General features: G+C 35.2%; 1 protein-coding gene across 2 annotated transcripts in view; it reads left to right on the plus strand.

Annotated features, from left to right (window-relative positions):
• Positions 1–21,530, plus strand: part of LOC149168705 (UPF0613 protein PB24D3.06c-like) — a 327,857-nt gene that overhangs the window by 130,090 nt on the left and 176,237 nt on the right. The window contains exons 4-5 of one of the 2 annotated variants that reach the window (XM_089428383.1): positions 2,053–2,145; positions 2,239–2,304. The exons of the other annotated variant lie outside the window; for it this stretch is intronic. Coding sequence (XP_089284509.1) covers positions 2,053–2,145; positions 2,239–2,304 — 159 coding nt within the window. The remainder of the gene's footprint in view (positions 1–2,052; positions 2,146–2,238; positions 2,305–21,530) is intronic. 2 annotated transcript variants of the gene reach the window in all.

The following is a 21,530-nucleotide window of genomic DNA, read 5'->3' on the forward strand; positions in this document are numbered from 1 at the left end:
TTTTTCCATATTTATGTGTCATTATGTTTATGTAATTTTTGTGTAGTGCCCTAGTTAGACTAGATGCCTATGCATGTTGACTCCTAGCCTTGGTTAAGGGTGCATATCTCTTGGAGGATGGATGCTTGCATGATTAAGTTCATTTCTAGTAGAGGTGCACTTTACTTGGCTCATCTATCCATGTAGGGAAAGCACACTAGGATTAGGAGTTAAAACCTTTAGTTTTGGCATTGTTATGCATGTCCAAATTCATTGTACCTTCTAGTAATGGCTAATAATGAACCCAGTGCATTAGGGAAACCAGTGCAAAGATGGTTTCAATCCTGAAGGGGAGGGCTACAAACTTGCATGAATAATGGACCAGGGAACCGTCCTCTTGCATTTGATGATATGGTGGAGCATGTGGACTTCAACTTTCTTTGTCATGGCCCAATCCAATTCAAGTAAACTAGGTCTCTAAACCTCAGAGCTGTAAAGAACCATGGGTTGGATAAGGTTGTCCACGAGGTCCATCTTGGATGGAATGTTCTGAAAATGGTTTTGATTCACAGAGAAAATTTTAGGGGCTAATATTCGTAGGTGGGCTAATTTTCCATGCTTTTCCCACAAAAAAGATTCGTTAATTTCCATTTTTTTTAAGAAAAGTTTTGCCCAAAATTTATGGTATAAAACTATTTTACCTTAAAATCGCCAAATTTTACATAGAGACTATATAAAATTATTAGAAATTTGAATATCTTTACTGCAATATCGCCAAACATATTACAAATTTCATATCATGAACTAGTGAGATTCGCCAAGGTTTTTAAACTTTAAGATAAATTTTCGTCCTTTAAATTTTCCTTGGTTTTGAAAGCATTGACACCTGATGAGCCTGAAGCAACCATAGCTCTTAATAATTCAGGGCTGGAGGACTTTCCTGAAACCAAATCTAGGCTTGGAAAATTGAACGCTCAAGTATGTGTTAGCTGTGGTAATCTCAATCTCCACACCCCAAAAGTAGAAGTGATACTTTGAGAGGACGTTCTTTGATCCGTTGAACATCATAACCCTGGTTTTGCCAAGGTGATCAACTATTTAGGAGCTTTGTTGGAGCTCTTGATTGAAAGAGGTGTTGGAGAAGCAAACTTCTAGCTCCAATATCCCTATTCTATTGTATTAACGTAACCACATAATGTAACACTTAATGAAATGTAGTTACATGATTTCACTGTCTTAGGGTTCTATATATGACATATGTAAGATGAATGTTATGTAGTTAGATGATTTCACTGTCTTAGGGTTCTATATACGACAGATGTAAGATGATATACATGAGAGACTGGAATTTGTGTATATTGGGCAACCCACCTTGGACAAGGACTCTCTTGTTGTATTGCTGGAGCATACTATTTGATGAATGACATTTATTATTCTCTCCATGTCTTATTTGTTTTTATCTGCTCATTTCTTGGCATATTTGATCCTAAAAATCAAACAATATTGAAAATTCACTGCTAAAGTTAAAAGGGCTCATTGCAGAAAATCAATTTGGAATTTAAAACCAATTTAAAAACCAATCTCAGGATTTGTGGCTGTAGTAAATGTTTTGTTCCTTTGATTGTTTCTGTACGCATTAGCTTTGGGATTCATTTCATATTTCATTGCATTGGGCTTTGTGTCTATCAACATATTTGTTAGCAATTTGTGCCTCAAAATTTGGGCCCAGATTCTACTGTTGATAAATCTGCCAATTAGATGTGTGTGCTGATATTCTTCCTAGCCTAGAGTCTACCTCAGGATGCATGTGAAAATTTTGTGACGCCAAGAATATGCCTTCAGATGCATGCCCATATTCTGTTGTGCCCATAATCCACCTTGGGATGCATGACTAGTCTCATTGTGCTAGAATCTACCTTGGGATGCATGGGTTGAAATTTCGTGTGCTACACCTTGAAATCTGTGTGTTTCTCGTATGATTATGAAAATATGTTTTTTATTTTTATAAAATTACCACTAAATTTGATTGCTAACTAGTTTTATCACTCTGTCTTTTCATTTTGTTTTTGAAAGGATGCTTTGGAACTTGACCAACTTATCAGCTACCTTATTAACAAAGAAGGATCAGAGGGTGTAGTGTTGCTTGGTCATAGTACAGGTTGTCAGGTAACTTGATATCCTTGCCAGGCTGGTCGTAGAAAAAAATTCTAAATGTTGATTATCAAAGCATTTATTTGTGGTGAACTGTTTATTCTTCAGGATATCGCGCACTACATGCGGTCAAATACTGCTTGTTCAAAAGCTGTGCGGGCTGCAATTTTACAGGTGCCGCTGAGTTCAATTTCGTTGTGCAACTTATGGCTTCTTTCCATGGCAATGATCATGTATGGTAGCATGCAGTATTACCGCAGTTTGTGTTATGGTTGTCAATATCAGGGACATAAAGTGAAAAAGCCCCTCTACGTGTCATATTATCCTACTTTGGAGAATTACCCCTGAATTCCTTTTTCTGAAAGAAACATGATGGTAGTAATTGTTTGGTAAATTGATTTTGTTAATTCCTAATTATTATACTTCATACTACACATCACGAGTTTTGCAAGATGGCCCAACAAGTTTATATGATTGAGAGGAGCGGGTCATATTTTAGGGCATTTTTAATATAAAGAATAAAATAGATAGTTGTAAACCCACATTTCTAAAAGATAATGAATATGTAGGTAGGATTGGTGGAATCTTGAGTTTTCTCTTGATTGAGGATTTTTATTAGAACACTGGAAAGCTGGGCGGATGGGCTTGTTATTCCTTGATGGTAATTAGTTTGGAATTGATACGATTGTGTACAAAAACAATTGCGATTCTACTGCAAATTGAGGTCCAATGTGTGCCAAGAATCCTTTTACTGTGCCAGCTCTACAAGAATGCAAGAATGCTGAGATGAAAAAAAGGGAGTCTAAAAGAAAATACGATCTAGGACGAGATGTTACATATAGTTTTTTTTTGACTCTGAAAAAAATGATTACTTGGATGTGGAAATATGAGAGGTTGATGCTCTCTCAGTAAAAAGTCAAAGAAATTTGTGTGCACCCTGTACTTATTGAGTGCAAATATGTTGTGACTACTGAAAATGCATCAAAGATTGGTAGCCCCAATTCTGATGTAAAAGAGCCTTTTTGGTCTTTTTCAATCTTCAGCGCGTCTATCTTTATCGACATTCAAATAACAGAACATACCTTCGAAGTTATAAATTTATGTTAGGAAGTCATGATTAGGTCGTAATCAGAAGGTCCTAATATGGAAGCCATGATTAGGATGTCACAGGATTCGTCGAATTCGAAGTTCGAAATTTGACTAATGTCAAGGAAAATATAAAATTCGTTGAAATTCTGCAATAAAATTTGCTGGTGGAAATTGAGTGCCCTTTTACGAATTCGTTGGATGAGTAACAGAAATCCTTTAATTTTTGGTTTTTGGAAAACTCGAACGAAATACCACCAGTTTTGTTATACGTTTGCCGGCTGAAAAATAAAAGCCCGAAAGAAAATACATCAGAGTTTTGTTGACCTAATTCGCCGAATGAAAAACGAATTTCGTTGCCCTGCAATTTCGCTTCAATAAGACAGAAAACCTGGAAGTATCACTGGTAGCGAGCGACTGCACCAGCGAGTATACCGATGATGATTCAACTATTTCTGGTTAATATGCCAATGAATAGTGGGTGAGTCGTGATAGTGTAATATGTTTTTTCATAGTGTGTACGACCGGTAAATTTTAAATTAAACTAAATATTTATTAAGTATATAGCTTAATATTCTATATAATAATTTTATAAAATATTTTCTATATTATATAGAAAAAATAAATTATTTTAATGTTTACTAGGTTAAAGATAACTTATGGGACAGATTGTTTCTTCATCTGGTTGATGTATTTGATATTTTCCCTATTAAGCTTCACAATAAACACTCTTAGCTTTTCGACAAACACTTTGCTAAATATAATGAGATAAGTATCTTGTAAGATACATTACAAAATATGGCTGCCCTCATTGCTAGTTTGACAACTGAGTTATGATAAGTTTTCCCACTTAAATGAAATGAAATGATTTTTTAAGGTTCATGAAACTAAAAATAGTTTATTTTCCATTAGTTCCCTGTTTTTCGCTTTTTGCAATTCAATCCTTTTCCGATTCAAATTGACGATGAGCTGGCCCAACCTTCCAATAATCCCCTCGCTAAAAAGACAATGCCAAGAAACTGAGGCTAACATGTTCTCATAATTTCCTCTGATGTCTTTGAATGCATCATATTCCAAAATGAAATGTTTTTCTGATTCCACTACCCCAGATGTGCAAAATGTACACACCCGTTCTTCCCAAGCTTCTTTAGGCCTTTTCCTCTGTTTTGTTTCACACCGAAGTTGATGCGAGTTGGTCCTTAATTGAGCAATAAGAACCTTTGCCCTCCACGAAATGCTAGCTCCAATGAACTCTTTTTGTTGTAGATCACACACAGGGTTGAATTCCTCAATGTAGTACTTCTTCTTTCTACCCAACTCTTTTCCCCATACTTTTTTACAAAACTTCTCCATAACAAAATCCTTTAGCGCCTTTCTATTTGTGGAACAAACATTGAGGTAGATATTCCATTTTTGCATTCATGTGTATTTTTGTTTCATCCATGTTTTCTTTCTTTCACTCATGTCTTCATTGAAGATGACATTAAGCCATCTACCTACTCTTATTTGCTCAATTCTTTTTAGATATCTTATGAGCCGCACCATAGCAATTGTTTCGATGGGAGTTGTTCCTGTTTCACTCAACATTATCTCATAAGGTACTAAACTTTTTATTTTGAATTTGCTCATGATCAAGCGTTTTTGGATTTTCTCAATTTGTTTCCATTTTGAGATGGGGGTGCTATTAGCCCACAATTCACACCCATATAGCATCACTAGACAAACTAGGAATCCAAAAAGCACTTCAATCGTTTTCCAATCCCATAACTCTGCCTCTTTACATCTGTTTTGAAGAGCATATAATGCTTTCCACCCTTCTAAAATTCTCTTCTTTTTGCGGTCCTCCCAATTGAGTTTGTTGTTGAAATCAATCCCGAGGTACTTGTACTCATTTACTTCTTCAAGAATGTTTTCTTTAAAGAAGAAAGTACGCTGGCTCTGCTTCTTTTTATTAGAGAAAATCATTATTTTGGTCTTGCTAGTATTGACTTGCATCCCCACTACTCCACAAAAATTCTCAAGGGCATATAAGTGCATTTGCAATCCGTGAGCCGATTTAGAAATCAATACAATATCATCAGCATATAGAAGAAGCTTTATCACAAACTCCCCCAACCGAACACCATCTCCACCTTGCAGATTTAACCACTCTTCCAATTTATCAATATATAAACCAAAAAGAGTAGGGGATAAAGGGCAACCTTGCTTGATTCTAATGTCACTTCTAAAGCTTTCTAAAATAGTTGCTGAGGTTCTAATCTTGACTTTCATCTCTTCATAAATTCTATGGACAACAACTCTATAATGCACAAGAATTTCAAGTTTTTCCATTCTATGCCACAACTTATCTCTATGCTTTTTTGAAGTCAACAAAGCAGCGAAAAACTACTTCTTTGTCCTCCCACACCTTTTCAACAATGTGTCTCAACGTGATACCATGAGCCACTATAGAATGCTTCGGCCTAAAGCCCGCTTGTCCTCTTGCCCTCTTTTCTTTTACTTCTGTCCACTTACTAATTCTGTTTTCTACCATGCTGCCCAAAAACTTTGCAAACAAAGGATTGTTTATAATTGCTTTATAGTTGAATGAATTATTAATGTCTCCACTTTTAAAAAGGGATATTGCTAGGCTAGTTGTCTAATCTTGTGGAAATCCTCGCTGAATGATGATGTTAAATATTTCCATGACATACAATATAAAAGCGTTCTTTCTCCATTTTAAATACTCTGCTTAAAAAATTACATTACAAAATATTTTATATAATATACATGTTATAAAATATTATATATAAATATATTAAATTAAATTAAATTAAATATTATATATATATATATATATTTTCATATATATATGTATTTCGAAAATATATTATAGATGAATTTAATGGCGAACTAAATTTGAATTTTATTGAAAAATTCAAATTCGAATTGAAAGCTCGAACTCGAACCATTTGGGTCCTAATTAGTAGTCATGATTAATTTAGAGTTAGTACACTTGTCTCCGAGTGATGTGTATGCACCCTGCCTTTAAGTGTCGTGTCTTTTCCTTTTTCAGTATAGTGCAATGTGTATGCATCATTACTAGTATTGTGTTTCATGAGGGGCATTATAATATAAAACATGTGTATTAAAGTTATAATAAACAAGCACATGCACCCGAATTTATTACTTGAATGGGGTGAGCGTAAAGTTCGTAGGCCCTAAAGAAAAGTACATGTCTGGAATTTATTACTTGAATGGGGTGATCGTAAAGTTAGTAGGCCCTAATCAATAGTTTGTGACGTGAGGTCTTACGTAGGAATTTATATATATATATATTTTTATTTATAATAAAAAATTAATGTTTAGATTTTGGATGTGGATGGGGTGTGGGGAAAAGAAAGAAAGAAAAGAAATTATTTTAACGTCCACGAGGTTAAAGAAGTTTATGGGACAGATTGCTTATTCATTTCTTTGATGTATTCGGCCTTTTTTCTGTGAAGCTTCACGATAAATGCTCTCAGCTTCTCGATAAACCCCTTGCTAAATAGATTATCCCAAGAGCTCGCTGCTAGCATATTTGTATAACTTTCCCTGTTGTCTTTGAAGGCCTCACATTCTAAAATGAAATGTTTTTCTGTTTCCACATTTCTGAAAAAACAAAAAATGCATACCCTTTCCTCCCACACTTCCTTTGGCCTTTTCCAGTGCCCTGTTTCACAACAGAGTTGATGAGAATTAGTCCTTAACTGAGCAATAAGAATTTTGGCTCTCCAAGAAATATTGGCCTCTATGTATGCTTTTGGTTGATGATTATGAGCAGTGTTGCACAAATCGACAAAAAATCGCGATAATATCGTATTATCGTGATTTTTTCAAATTAGCGATTAAATCGGGGGTAAAAATTGGGTTTTTTTTGGGCCGATTTTTTCGAAAAAATCGCAATTTTTACTCAAAAAATCGTTGAGGCATTGGGCAGCGCATGTTTATTAGGAAAAACGATTTTGTTTAGTTCATTTCATTAGTAGAGGGCGCGGTGGAGCTTGGAGAGTTGGAGAAATAGAGGCTTGGAGATTTTGGAGCTAAATCACCTACCTGGAGGCTTAAATCGAAGAGTGAGCTAAGGAGGAGAGTCTAAAACCAGTATGGGCACCATAGTTGTGTTTTCATTGTTTTGTAACTTTGTTTTTGTTTTTTTCATGTTTTTGGTTGGGTTTGGAATGGGGTTTTGTCCAATGTAATTTTTTTTTAGTTTTTTTGGTTGGGTTTGGAATGGGCCCATGAGGTTTTTGACATTTGTCCAATATATTTTTTTTTTGTTTTTTTTGGTTGGGTTTGGAATGAGGTTTCTTAAATTGTATCTAATTTTTTTTAGTTTTTGTAAAGTGTAAATAGTAAAATACTAAATTGTATGTTTGTAACTTGTAAATACGAAATTGTAATCTTTATTTTCCCATAGGTTCACCGAAACACCATTCAAGTTTTCAACTTCAAAGTTCAAAATCAAACATGCCAAGGAAATTGGACCCTTTCTGGGAATTTGGTGAACCTGCTGCTCTGAATCATAGAATAAACTTGTCTTGCAAGTTGTGTGGGCACCATATGTCCGGAGGGGTGTACAGATTGAAATATCACTTTGCACAAATCCCTGAATTTGATGTAGGGCCTTGCTCAAATACAAATCCTGAATTCATCCGAAGAGGCATGAAAGCATTGGAAACTTTAGACCACACTAGAGAGGCCAAACAAGAAATGAAGAGGCAACTAAGAAAGTTAGCTAAACAAGGAAGTGGCAGTGGTTCTACTGCATCATCAACCAACCCGGTAGCTGCCTCATCATTTTTTGTTCCTCAAACCACACCTGGTTCACAACGATCTATCAGTTCAATGCTTAAAAAAACTGAAAAAGAACAAGCTGACAAATTGCCGGCAAAATTTCTCCTTTGGAGTGATATTCCTTTCAGCATTGTAAGGAATAATCCATTTTTCCAGCCTGCTCTTAATGCTATTGCAACTGTTGGCCCAGGGTACAAAATCCCTTCTTATAATGACATGAGAGGCCGGATTCTTTAAAATGAAAAGCTTGATTGCACCAAAAGATTGGAGGATTTTAGGGAATCATGGGCACAAACAGGTTGCACTGTGATGTCAGATGGTTGGACTGACCAAAAGGGGAGAACCTTTATAAACTTCTTGGTTAGTTGTCCCAAGGGGACTATGTTTATCAAATCTGTTGATGCATCTGCACAAATCAAAGATGCAAGAACTTTATGTGATTTGCTGGATGTGTTTATTTCGGAGGTAGGTGCAGAAAATGTTGTCCAAGTCATCACGGACAATGCTGCAAATTATGTTGCTACTGGCAGGATGCTTATGGACAGGCATCCTACTTTATTTCAGACACCTTGTGTTGCACACTGTATTGATTTGATGTTGGAGGACATAGGGAAAATTCCCTTTGTCAAAGATATTGTTGAGTCATCCAAAAGCATTACAAAATTTATATATAATCATACTTCTGTGCTTAGCTTGATGAGAAGATTCACCAACAACAAAGAGTTGGTGCGCCCCGCCATTACACGTTTTGCTATCAATTTCATATCTCTTCAATCCCTCTTGAATTCTATGTGGGATGTGAAGAGAATGATTCTTTCAGAGGAGTGGCGTGCTTTGCCAATGAGCCGCAAACCAAAGAGAGAGTCCATATGCAGACTAGTTTCATATCAGGAAGACTTCTGGGCGTGAGTGCAGGACGTGTGCGCCGTCACTGAACCTTTAGTAAAGGTTCTTCGGTTAGTTGATGGTGAGAAGCCCGTAATGGGCTATTTGTATGAGGCCATGGACAAGGTGAAAGAATCCATTCGGGCCTACTATGATGATAAGGGAGATGAGGGGTTTCAGAGACAACTCCTCCTATGGGGAGTGATTGATGAATGATGGAACAACACACTCCATCGTCCCATTCATGCTGCTGGGATTTTCCTGAACCCCGCATTTTCTTACGCATGTGGGTTCGTATTTGATGCTGAGATCATGGATGGATTCTTAACCTGTGTCCAGAGGATGGTGCGATCTCCAGCAGAATGTAAAGAAATCTCTAAAGAAATTGAGACATATAGGATGGTAGGTGACACATTTGGCTTTGAGATCGCTGTGACTGATAGGACGATTAAAATGCCAGGTATTTTTTAGTTTGTTTCAAATTTCATTGTCTCTTCAAATTCCATTTTTTTTCTTATGTTTATTTAAAATTTTATTTGTAATTTTGTTGTAGATGCATGGTGGAGAATGTATGGTGCCAGGGTACCCCTTCTGCAAAAGCTTGCCATTCGGATCTTCAGCCAAACATGTAGCTCCTCAGGATGTGAGCGCAACTGGAGTGTATTTGAAAAAATACACAACAAGAAACGCAATAGGTTAACACTTAAAAATTTCAAATATTGCAAATTTCCAAATAGATTTTTGGATTCATTAAACAATATTTTTTTTATAATTATTAATTTATTATTTCATGATCTTTGTACATGTTGGAGTCCTAGCGACTTAATGACATGGTCTACATCTACTACAATCTTCGATTGTGGGTGAGGCAACTTGAGAGGACACCTGATATGGAGGCCATCTCATTGGATGGGATTGACACCACTGCTGCATGGAGGGTTGAGTCCGAGAGGCCTCTCATGGAGTCTGCTGATGATTGGTTAGTGCAGGATGTAGTGGAGGGGGAGGAGGAGGAGGAGGAGGAGCAGGAAGAGTTGGAGCAACAGGAGGAGGAGGTGACACCACCTGCTTGGGCTACCCCTGCCACCGGTAGAGGACGTGGTCTACCTCCTATAGCTCCTACTCCTAGTTCTTCAGGTTCTAGAGCACAACAAACTCCACTGCCAATTCCACCAGCACTAGCATCTACATCTAGAGGGAAAGGGAACGCTGTGCCATTTTCTCGCAAGAGGGGCAGAGGAAATCAATAATATTAGACTTTAGTTATTTTGTTCATTTCATTGTATATGACATTATGACTCATGATATGAGATACATTATTATATTTTTTGCTGATATTTTGAGGCTGAGTTGGGACTCAGGAGTCAAGACTTATTATTCAGGACATGATTCACTGTTATGTGTGATTTTAGCACTAGAAATGATATTAAACATCTTATATATTAGTTCTTTTATCATATTTATGTGTCAATGTATTTATTTTATGTTGTAGATGGTTTAGATATTAAAAAAATTGAAAAAAAATGAATTTTTTGTACCAAACGATTTTTTCCCCGTGCCGAAATTATCCCAATAACGATTAGTGCAACATTGATTATGAGTGAGATTAAACACTTCAATATATTAATTTTTTTTCTTCCCAGCTCCTTATCCCAAGTACGTTTGTGGAACTTTTCCATAACAAAAGCTTTTATCTCTTCACTGTTTATGGGACACGCGTTCAAGCAAATACCCCATTTACTAAACCAGATTGTTATTTTGCTGCATCCAAGTGTTTTTGTTGTTGCACAATCTATCATTAAAGACAACCTTAGGCCATCTACCCTGTTCCATTTGCTCAATTTTTTTTAAATACCTTATGACTCGCACCATAGCAATTGCTTGAATAAGAGCAGTCCCTGTTTCACTTAACAAGATATCATAAGGAACTACACTTTTAATCTTAAATTTGTTTGTAATCAAACGCTTCTGAATTTTCTCAATTTGTTTCCATTGCATGTCGAAGGACCTGCTAGTCCACAGTTCACAACCATAGAGAATCACCGAATCATTAGAAGCCCAAAAAGAGTTTGAGTGGTCTTCCAGTCCCATAACTCTGCCTCTCTACACCTATTTTGAAAAGCATAAAATGCTTTCCAACCCGCCAAAGTTCTTTTCTTTCTACAACCATTCCAGCTTAGATTTTTGTTGAAGTCAATCCCGAGGTATTTGTAATCCGCAACTTCTTCCAGAATGTTGCCTTCAAAGTATAACTTATGCTAGTTATGTTTTCTTTTCTTAGAGAAGACCACTACTTTCGTTTTGCTGATATTGACTTGTATCCCCACACTTCTACAAAAATGCTCAAGGGATAGTAAGTGCTCTTGCAAACCAAGAGCCGATTTAGCAATCAGAATAAGATCATCTGCATAAAAAAAAAGCCTTATAACGAACTTGCACAAATAGATACCATCACCCCCTTGCGAATTTAACCACTCCTCAAGCTTGTCGATATATAAACCAAAAAGGGTAGGAGACAGTGGGCAACCTTGCTTGACCCCGATATCGCTTCTAAAACTTTCAGAAATGCCTGCTGAAGTTCTAATTTTGACTTTCACATCTTCATACAGCGTATGCACAGCTGCTCTCAAATGTTTAGGAACCCCAAGTTCCTCCATTCTTTGCCAAAGTTTATCCCTAGGAACCGAGTCAAACGCTTTTCTGAAATCAACAAAGCAACAAAAGACTTCTTCCTTTTTCTCCCAAACTTTTTCAATGATGTGCCTTAAAGTTATGCAATGATCAATTGTGGAATGTTTAGGTCTAAAACCTGCTTGCCCTTTAGCATGCTTATTTCTTTCTTCTGCCCACTTGCTAATTTTGTTTTCTAGCATGCTTCCAAATAGCTTTGCAAACAAAGGGTTTATCATGATGGTCCTATAATTAGAGGGATTATTGACGTCACCGCTCTTGAAAAGAGTTATTGCCAGACTAGTTGACCAATCTGTGGGGAGCCCTTGTTGTATGATGTAGTTGAAGATTTTTGTAATGTGAAGTGCAAGAATTTTTGAGCCCCACTTTAGATATTCTGCTTGGAGTTCAGCTAAGTCTTTTTCTTTTCCAACACCCAACTTTTTGATACCCATCTCTACCTCTTGTACCGTGTAGAGTTCAGTATCAGTGTTGACCAAGGGGGAGGGTCAACCTTGGGAACCTGCTCATAGAGTTGTCTTGCATAGTCAAACCATTTAGAAGCTGTAATATTATTTCCAATTTGTATCTTTTTCGGTTGGACCTCCTTCCAAAATAATTTGGGATTATTTTTCTCAAGGAAGATTAGTTTTTCCCTCCTTGAAACCATGAAATCAACCTTTTTCTTGCTTAATCACTGCTTGTACGATTTGAGCTTTATGTTATTCTTGTTTGACTCTTTCCACATTCTCCTTGCCTTTTTGCATTCCTCGTCAATCCAAGCATTAACCGGAAAGCAATTTGTTTCAGACTTCTTAATTTTTGTTTTTTGCACTTTGCAAGTGCGCATTGAATTAAATGTGTTAATTCATGACTATGAAGGCTGTGAATTGTAATTTTCTACTTCTCAAAGAGCCTCTCTAGCATCATTTTGAAGGTATTGCAATTTTCTGGCGTCAAAAGAATTCTGCCCTGTGGGAGATTTTATTGGACATGCTAAATTTTTGACTCTAATTGTTTTTTTCCAATCCAAGAGAAACATAAATAAATTGGCTTGTGATCTGATTTCAAATCCCACAGCTGATCTCCAACCAAAACTTCTTCCATTTTCTCACACAAACCATGCGAGCAAATTACATAATCTACCACACTTGCTCCATTGTAAGTATTGTAAGTGAAATTACCGGACTTTGCCCATCTAGTCAAGCCATTACAAATGACTAAATCAAAGGCCCCACATAGAGTAAGCAATTGTTCACCAAAGAGATTGCAGCCCTTGTCCTCTGAAATTCTTTCGCACTGATGATTAACTTCTTTTGTAAGCCAAATAGGGTCACAATTATCTTTACAACAAAGAATGCTAGCTTGCTCACTTGCAGTCCTAGCATTGAAATCACCCACTATAAGGACTTCACCTAGCTGCCAATATGTTGCAATATCTGCTTTTAAAGCTGCAAATGGATCTTTGTGGTCAAGCCCTCTACCTTTGTAGATTTTTGAAACTTGTGGCGCAAAATAGCACGCTGCAATTCTGATGTGGTTTCCATTTTCTAATATTTTAAACCAAATGAATTGCTTATTTGTGTCTTCTTTTTCTAACTGAATAAGACGATCTTCTTTCTCCCTTACTAAAACCATGATACCCCCGTGCCCTTTGCCATTCCCTACTGCCTTGTTCCACACTGCCATCTTCCAGTATCCTTCAAACAAAGGTGTCTTGCACCCTTCATGCTCATGTGTTTTTATGAGGCAAATTATGTCTCCATTTTCCGCAATAGGCCCTAACCTAGGTCCTCGTCTCCATGGGTAACCTTTGCAGTTCCAACAAACTAATGTTAAGGAAACTTGGGTATGACTTGATTGCTATTTATTTTGACATGCAAGACTCACATTTGAGTCTTTGTTCCTATTTTCCCATACCGACCTTGCTTTCTGATTTCCTGTTGAAGGGTTTGTTGCCTCTTCTTTATTACCATCTTGCTGCTCTGTTCTGGAAGGAGGTCCAAACTGTGCTATCACAACTTTGCCTTTATAAATCCATGCTCTCTTTCCTTCATCTCTTACTGCCCTAACCTTTAAAATTTCCTCCCTTCTTTCCTCTTGTTGTTTTACAGTTAAATCTTCTTCTAGGAAAAAATGAGAACCCCTCAAGAGATGTTTCTTGCTTATAATAATATATTTATCACGCAAGCTAGGCATAATGACTTTTATGGGCCCGGCTCTCTCCCCGTTAAACTTACCCACTCTCCATGCTTGACATATTTGTCCTTGCCATAGCAACTTGTCTTTCAAAAAGTCTCTTGTAAGGTCAAGAGTACATTCATTTTTCCCATAGTCTTTCACCCCTTTAATAATTATGTTTGCTGCCCTATTTTGTCTTTCCTTGCCTTCACTATCTTGTATGTTGTCAACTTGAATATTTGTTTTTCTTTCCTTATTAGCAGAATTGCTAATAACTTGAGCCCAAGTTTTGTAAACTTTGGTGGAATCTCCTTTCGTTTCTTCTCTTGCGTTCTCTTCATGGTTGTTTATTTGGGCAATCATTTTCCCTTTATCCTCGGATGATTTCACATTCACCACCTCTGTACTTTCCACTACAAATTTCTTTATGTTTTGAAAATCTGCCTTCATGCGTTGCCATTCTGTCTTCCCTATCAGGAGAGCTTCCTGTAGCAATGCCACTTGTTCTTTTAAAATTTTATTGCTTTTTGCTAATGCATTGTTCTCAGTTGTTATTATATGAATTTGATGATCTCTTTTCTGCCCTTTAGCTTCTAAAACCTCCAACCTTTGTTTTGCATTTAACAATTCTTTCACATAAAGATCAGATGACCAGGGGAGAGGTGTGGATGTGGGACTATATAAGACAAAATCATCAATGACTTTTCCTTTGGACTTCTTGTTGCCACGTGCTTGTGGAGGAGAGTTGTTTGAGTGCTTTTTGCGAAGGGCTCGATTACATTTCTTTTGAGACCGTTTTTTCCTTGCTTGCTCCCATTTTAGACGGGCTATTCTTCATTTTAAAATGCCCCGATATTGTTTGGCATTGACCCAAACCCACTTCCCAGCTTTGGCGGATAAGACAATTTTCACTTGTCCTAAATCATTTGTCTCCACATGTTTTGAAATTTCTGGTTCCTTTGTTATGTTTGAATGCATTTGCTGCTGCTTGCTCCTTGCTCGATACTTTTGCTGCATAAAAACTCCCTACTCTCACACTGCTCACTGTTCATTGTTCACTGCTCGCTGCTCTCACTGCTGCCCACACTGCTCACATTGCTCTGCTCTGCTCATACTGCTGACCACACTACTTACACTGCTCACCACGCTGCTCACACTGCTCACCATTGCTCACACTGCTCACCACTACTCACCACGCTGAGATGTATAGGGCATAGGGGATGTGTGTGGGTATTTTCAAATTTTTAAAAAATTTAAAGGATGAGAAATGTCAAAGTGTATATATATATATATATATATATATATATATATGAAAGCCTAAATGCATTGTTTTATATATAATTAAATTAAATAATGACATACACTGATTTATACTCATCATTCATATTGATACATACATCATTTATATTGATAGAATCTATATTGATTTAAAAGTTAAATTTATCATTCATTATTCTATATTTAAATTGATTTAAAATTTAAATTCATCATTCATTGTTCTATGATCTAATTAGTACTAAACAAAATAAACTACAATAGATATTGAAGTCTAAAAACACGAATAGTAAATTGATATAATTCGAACTCAAAAATAGTGAATAGTGACAACTTAGAGAATCCATCTAAGGTCATCGATATCTAGAGTCAAGACTCAAAAGTTAAAACTGAAAATTGAAAATGGACAATGAGCATTGAAGGAGCGTCACAGGGGAGGAGAGACAAAAGTTAACTGGTAAGTCATATAACACTGCGGGGTATGCTGAGTAGAGGTAAACTTGGTAAGTCAAATGAGTGAGGGATTACAAATTAGATTAGGTTTTGATATTTTTTTAATGTATTTTTCCTTTTAGTTATAATTTTATTATTATTTTTTTAAATTTTAAGGGTTATTAGACAAAATTGGTCAAAAGGGTTGCTTCTGGGCTTGGTGGTCTTTATTAAATGCTAGTTCTAGACCCTCATACATGATAGAATCCAATGGAAATATTGAAATCCCCCCAATCCTGATATCTTGAAAACTGCTAAGTTTGGGGGATTTGAGTGGGATCTAAAATTCTACTTTCTCTATATGAAATGTGATGAGGTTGTAACCATTCTCAAACACCCTGAGTCATTTCATGGTAATGTTGAAAATTTAACTAAAATGATGAAAATGAAAGATAAATTAATTACATAGCATTAGTAAGGCGTTAGGGTTGAATATTAAGCTTCTCTACTCATAAATTATTGTTTTAATTACATAGCATTAGTAAGGCGTTAGGGTTGAATATTAAGCTTCTCTACTCATAAATTATTGTTTTCAAGCAAAGTTAAGGGGGGGACGCCCACAAACACGCCTTTTGGGGAAACACATCCCCCACACAGGGGAAACATTTCCCCTTGCATCTCCTCGCGTCTCCCCAAAAGGGAGACGTGGATAAACGTTCTCCCTATATATCCCCGGGGGAATGTTCCCCAAGCATTACTGTCCTAGGTTCGTGGGAAGTGTGGAGTGCGTGCACCCCACCCTAGGGAACACGTCCCTGTAGAACACTATAATAAATATTCCTTTTATTATTAAGGTTATGTTCTAGAATGTAACTATCTTTTCCTTCTTATTAAATAGAATTTGTAAAGTTGTAACAAATTCCCAATTGTTGAGGGCCTTATGGTCTATAATGATCCTTGTCCCTGGTAAGTCTTATCCTTGTGAAGATTATTGAATTTTTGTTGAGGTTTTGAAATTACAATTTCTAATGAACATTAATGTCCATTAGGTAACCTAGCTTATGTAAGCTAGAATGGTGTAATTATAATTAAATGTGTAAGTAAGTCTTATGTGAAGATTATTGAATTTTTGTTGAGGTTTTGAAATTACAATTTCTAATGAACATTAATGTCCATTAGGTAACCTAGCTTATGTAAGCTAGAATGGTGTAATTATAATTAAATGTGTAGGTTGGCTTATTAGGATTTAAAGATGAGTTTATAGTATCCCACAGGAAGGGCAACGTTCAACAACTACTTTAAATAATGAAGCACATCTTTGTAGAAAGATTATGCATGGTGTGTATGTAATGGGCAACGTTCAACAACTACTTTAAATAATGAAGCACATCTTTGTAGAAAGATCATGTATGGTGTGTATGTAATGTGTATATTGTGTTGGTCGAATGAGACTAGAGCCTCTCACCAATAAACACGGTGAGAGTTTATCCCTACACTAAAGGGTGTGACTACAATAACCACTGAAATTGCTAACCATGATGAAAGAGTGATCAAGGGGTACCAATTTGGCCCAATAAATCTCTCAAGTTAGGTTTTCATTAAATATTATCACATTTACTCTTAAACATAACTTCGCGGATTTCATTAAATATTATCACATTTACTCTTAAACATAACTTGGCGGATATTTGAAGGTGACATTATCTCAACACCACCCTTTAATCGTTGTTTCTTGCAATGAACATAATTACTACAACATGTCTGGGAATTTTTTTAGAGATATCACATATCCCATTAAACACCATTGGGCTAGGAAATTAACAACCAAAATACTTGACCATTACAAGGTACACGTTCCAACATCACATGGTTCAGGTTAGAGTTTGGGTTTGGCAACAATTAAGTTTGATTTGAACTTTCTGATAAGGTTCAGATGAGGTTTGCCATTAATTTTGACTCTTTGTCTCTTTCTATATATACAAGTATAGATCCATCTTAACTCCAGATCCACTAAGTGCCAAGAGAGATCAAATCTCTCAAGATGCGAACCTCTTTTTGAGTGCAAAATTTGAAGAAAGGTTTGTATTTGACACTTGATAGATTTGGAGTTAAGATGGATTTATGTTGGTTTTTAATAATATTATTTATATTTATATAAATTTCTCATCTCCCTATATAGAAATATTCTTATTCTTGCCATTTTTCTTTAACATGATTTATACTTTTTAATTTAACTTTTTAATGTGATATGAATAGCATTGATTATATGTGTTCGCATGTGTACAAAGAGAAATTTTATCGTAAGTATTAAGGTTTTGTATGCTTGTTAATTAAAATTAAATTTGAAGTTCTGAAATATAATGGTTATGAATAATGAATGAGAAATTTTATTGTAAGTATAAAGGTTTTGTATGCTTATTAATTTAAATTAAATTTGAAGTTTTGAAATATAATGGTTATGAATAATGAATGAGTCGTTTTTTAATTTATATGGTAAAATAGATTTTAATTTATAACTACTATTTTTTTTGAGGAAAGAAATCGACTTTCTTTTGGCCCAAAGGCTAGAGTGAGGTTGTTTGTACCGGGCCAACCCATAAGTATACTCACTTGAGAGTTCAATACAACAATATTCATAGGCACGAAGCCATTACAACAATATTCATAGGCATGAAGTCGTTATAACAATATTTATCAAGACATTATAGCTTATCATGTCACTAGCAGGGATTTGATTCTTTGTGAGGAAGATAACGACCATTCTACCCAACCACCCGAGATAATCCCAATTGACATTGTAGCTACTATTTATTATTTATGTATATTTCACATTGCTATATAGAGATATTTTTATTTCTAATTATATGTTTATTAATTAAATTTGTTACTTTTTTATATGTTTATTAATTATATGTTTTGAAATATTATGGTTACCAATATGAATCATTATTATTTAATTTAATTTTAATGTGATATGTAAATTATAATTTTTTAAATGAAAAAATTGTTTGTAATTTTATTCATAAAAACAAAATTACAGTATAACAAATTGAATTGAATAGATTTATTATTTTTTTACTTGAGTTGACATTATGTTTTATCATTATTATCTTTTGATCTAATGATTATTTTATAGGCACACAACATCTACCCCATTCTAGGTTGTAAAGTGCCTCTCAAAATAATTAAAAAATACAATTAATTTTAATATAAAATTTAATATATAAATCAATATATTAAGTTTTTAAGGTTTACAATACAAATTAAATTTCCCCTTAAATATTATATATTTTTAAAATCATCATTAACATATTAATCAAATTTAATATAATTATACAAATATATTGTTTTTCATATATATATATAAAGCTATGTTGATGAGATTCTCATTAAAAAAACGATAAAGCCTCCGAATGAATGAATGAGATTTTTAACCTCGAGGACACTAAAATATGAATTATTATTTAATTGAATTTTAATGTGATATGTATATTATAATTTTTTTAATGAAAAAATAGTTTGTAATTTTATTAATAAAAACAAAATTACAATATAACAAATTAAATTGAATCTAGTTATTATTTTTATTATTTTTTTACTTGAGTCGATGTTATGTTTTATCTTTATTATCTTTTGATTTAAGGATCATTTTATGTTCTAGGTTGTAAAGCGTCTCTCAAAGTAATTAAAAAATACAATTAATTTTAATATAAAATTTAAATTTAATATATAATCCAATATATTAAGTTTTCAAGGTTTATAATACAAATGAAATTGCCGGTTAAATATTTCTATTATCTATATATATATAGCTATGTTGATGAGATTCTCATTCAAAAACTATAAAGCCTATAAATGAATGATATTTTAACCTTCATGACACTAAAAGTAGCTTATGGGACGACTATTATCCATGGTTTTTGTTGTTTTCTTATTCAAATTGATGATGAGGTGGCTCGTCCTTCTATCATTCCCCGGCTGAAAAGACAATGCCAAGAAACTTTCGCTAACATATTGCCATAATTGTCCCTGATGTAAAATACACCCCTGTTCTTCCATAATTGTCCCTGATGTAAAATACACCCCTGTTCTTCCAAACTTCTTTAAGTCTTTTCCACCATCCCATTTCAGACCATAATTGTCCCTGATGTAAAATACACCCCTGTTCTTCCAAACTTATTTAAGTCTCTTCCACCATCCCATTTCAGACCAAAGTTGATGCGAATTAATTCTTAATTAAACAATAAAAATCTTTACTCTCCATGAAATATTGTTTAACATGCCAAAGCGTCATTCTTCTTTGTGCCAGTTCAGCGCTGTTGACTATCTCTTAACAGACATTTTATGTACAATTGTTAAATGTTGGAGACACGATTGTCCTCTTTCAACATACGTTAGGTGCTTGCACACGTTTTTGTTACAGAAGTAAACTTTGGACATAGATCACCCTATCATACAAAACCTTCACCCTTCACCTGCATGCTGGACGACCATAACCAAATTAGCATGGTGAATTAAATTTAAGTTTAAAAGAGACTTAAAAAATCGAGAGATTCGAACTCCAAAACTGAAATACGGCGGACCTTGTATGGTAAGCTAAGGCAGACAGAAACGCGTGCTTGAATCGAATTTGACCGGACCTTGAAGTTATTTTTGAGTTTCGAACCTCAAAAGTCAAATTCGGTGAACCCGTACAACATAATAGTTACTTCCACAACACACCCACCCAGTTCTTTGCAGAATGTAGTGAAGCAAACTTATGCAACGAGGAATATAATGGAGGGTGCTTTAGAATTGAACCACCGAAACATTTCCTCACATAAAGGTAGAGCATCGAGAGCCCATGCACAAATGCTTAGAATAGGGTTGCCAAAATGTATTGTCAACAATTTTGTTCAAAATCATAGTGCTCCCAAATTATGCAACAAGAGCATCAATCATAGCCAATTGGAGCTGTCAAGATCAACACGAAACAGAAAACCTCTATGGTAAAAAATTCCTTTCGATTTCTTGGTGTGCATTGAGTAGTAGTTCCTTGGTGCATCATTTATTTGAGCAGGCCTCAGATCTTCTTTTGCTTCTTCGACTTCTCCGCACTATCCAATCATCGAGCATCTCTCATGATTTTTTAGACTGGTTGAAAGCATTAGTGAGTTCTCAACAACATCAAGACGGGTTTACAATCTTGCGAACGTCAGCATCGGGATAAAATTGGCAAAGGTCCGGAAAACCAAAAAACCGTAAAAATCGGAAAAATATTGATAAAAATTGGAAGAAATCGGTAAAATCAAGATATTATCAAAATATCTATAAAAATCAGCAAACATCGCCTAGGCCAAAAAATCGTGATTTCGAATAAAATCAAAATGTTATCGAGATATTTGCAACATTGGTTTATACATCCTAACAAGCTCAACAACATTCTCCCTTAAACATAAACACAAGTTGAGGGACCACACCAATGAATAAAGTTCACATGCAAGCCTTCCAATCAAAGGCCTCTCACATGTAAAACTTGCCAACATACTGACAAGACTATTCAACTAAGTAGTCCAGTAAGGACTGTGACATTAATCGATCAATTAGTCAATCAACAAGAATAAAGAGGAGCATTGTACAAATGTACAATTGATGAGACATGTGTGAAGTTGTCAAGTACTTGTTCTAATGCTACCATAACCAGTTATTAGTACAATGATAATCGATCCTGGTAAGTCAGCACTGGTCCAATATTTTGCCCTTTACAGTGTTCTACAAATATCTGTATGCATCATTGCCACCATACTAAGAATTTTGACTCTTGGATGAATTCCTTTGCTCTTTATAAAGAGGATGTTGATGTGGAAAATGGTCCTACTCATGTTACATATAAGGTGCAAGATGTGATTTTTGTTGATTTGGGGTAGCATTAGATGTGCTCTAAGTCTCAAATTTTGCAAGGAGCCTTGGGCACAGGTATTCCAAAGAGCCTAGAAAGCGTTTTTGGGAAATTCCAGCAAGAAGTGATTTTATTAAAATAATTAATATTTTTAATGGGTTTCCTAAGTCTAAACTTA

Source organism: Pinus tabuliformis, chromosome 4_2 (assembly GCF_031772625.1).
Source record: "Pinus tabuliformis cultivar Carrire ecotype Pingquan chromosome 4_2, CPIR1, whole genome shotgun sequence".
In the NCBI taxonomy this organism is placed as follows: domain Eukaryota; kingdom Viridiplantae; phylum Streptophyta; class Pinopsida; order Pinales; family Pinaceae; genus Pinus; species Pinus tabuliformis.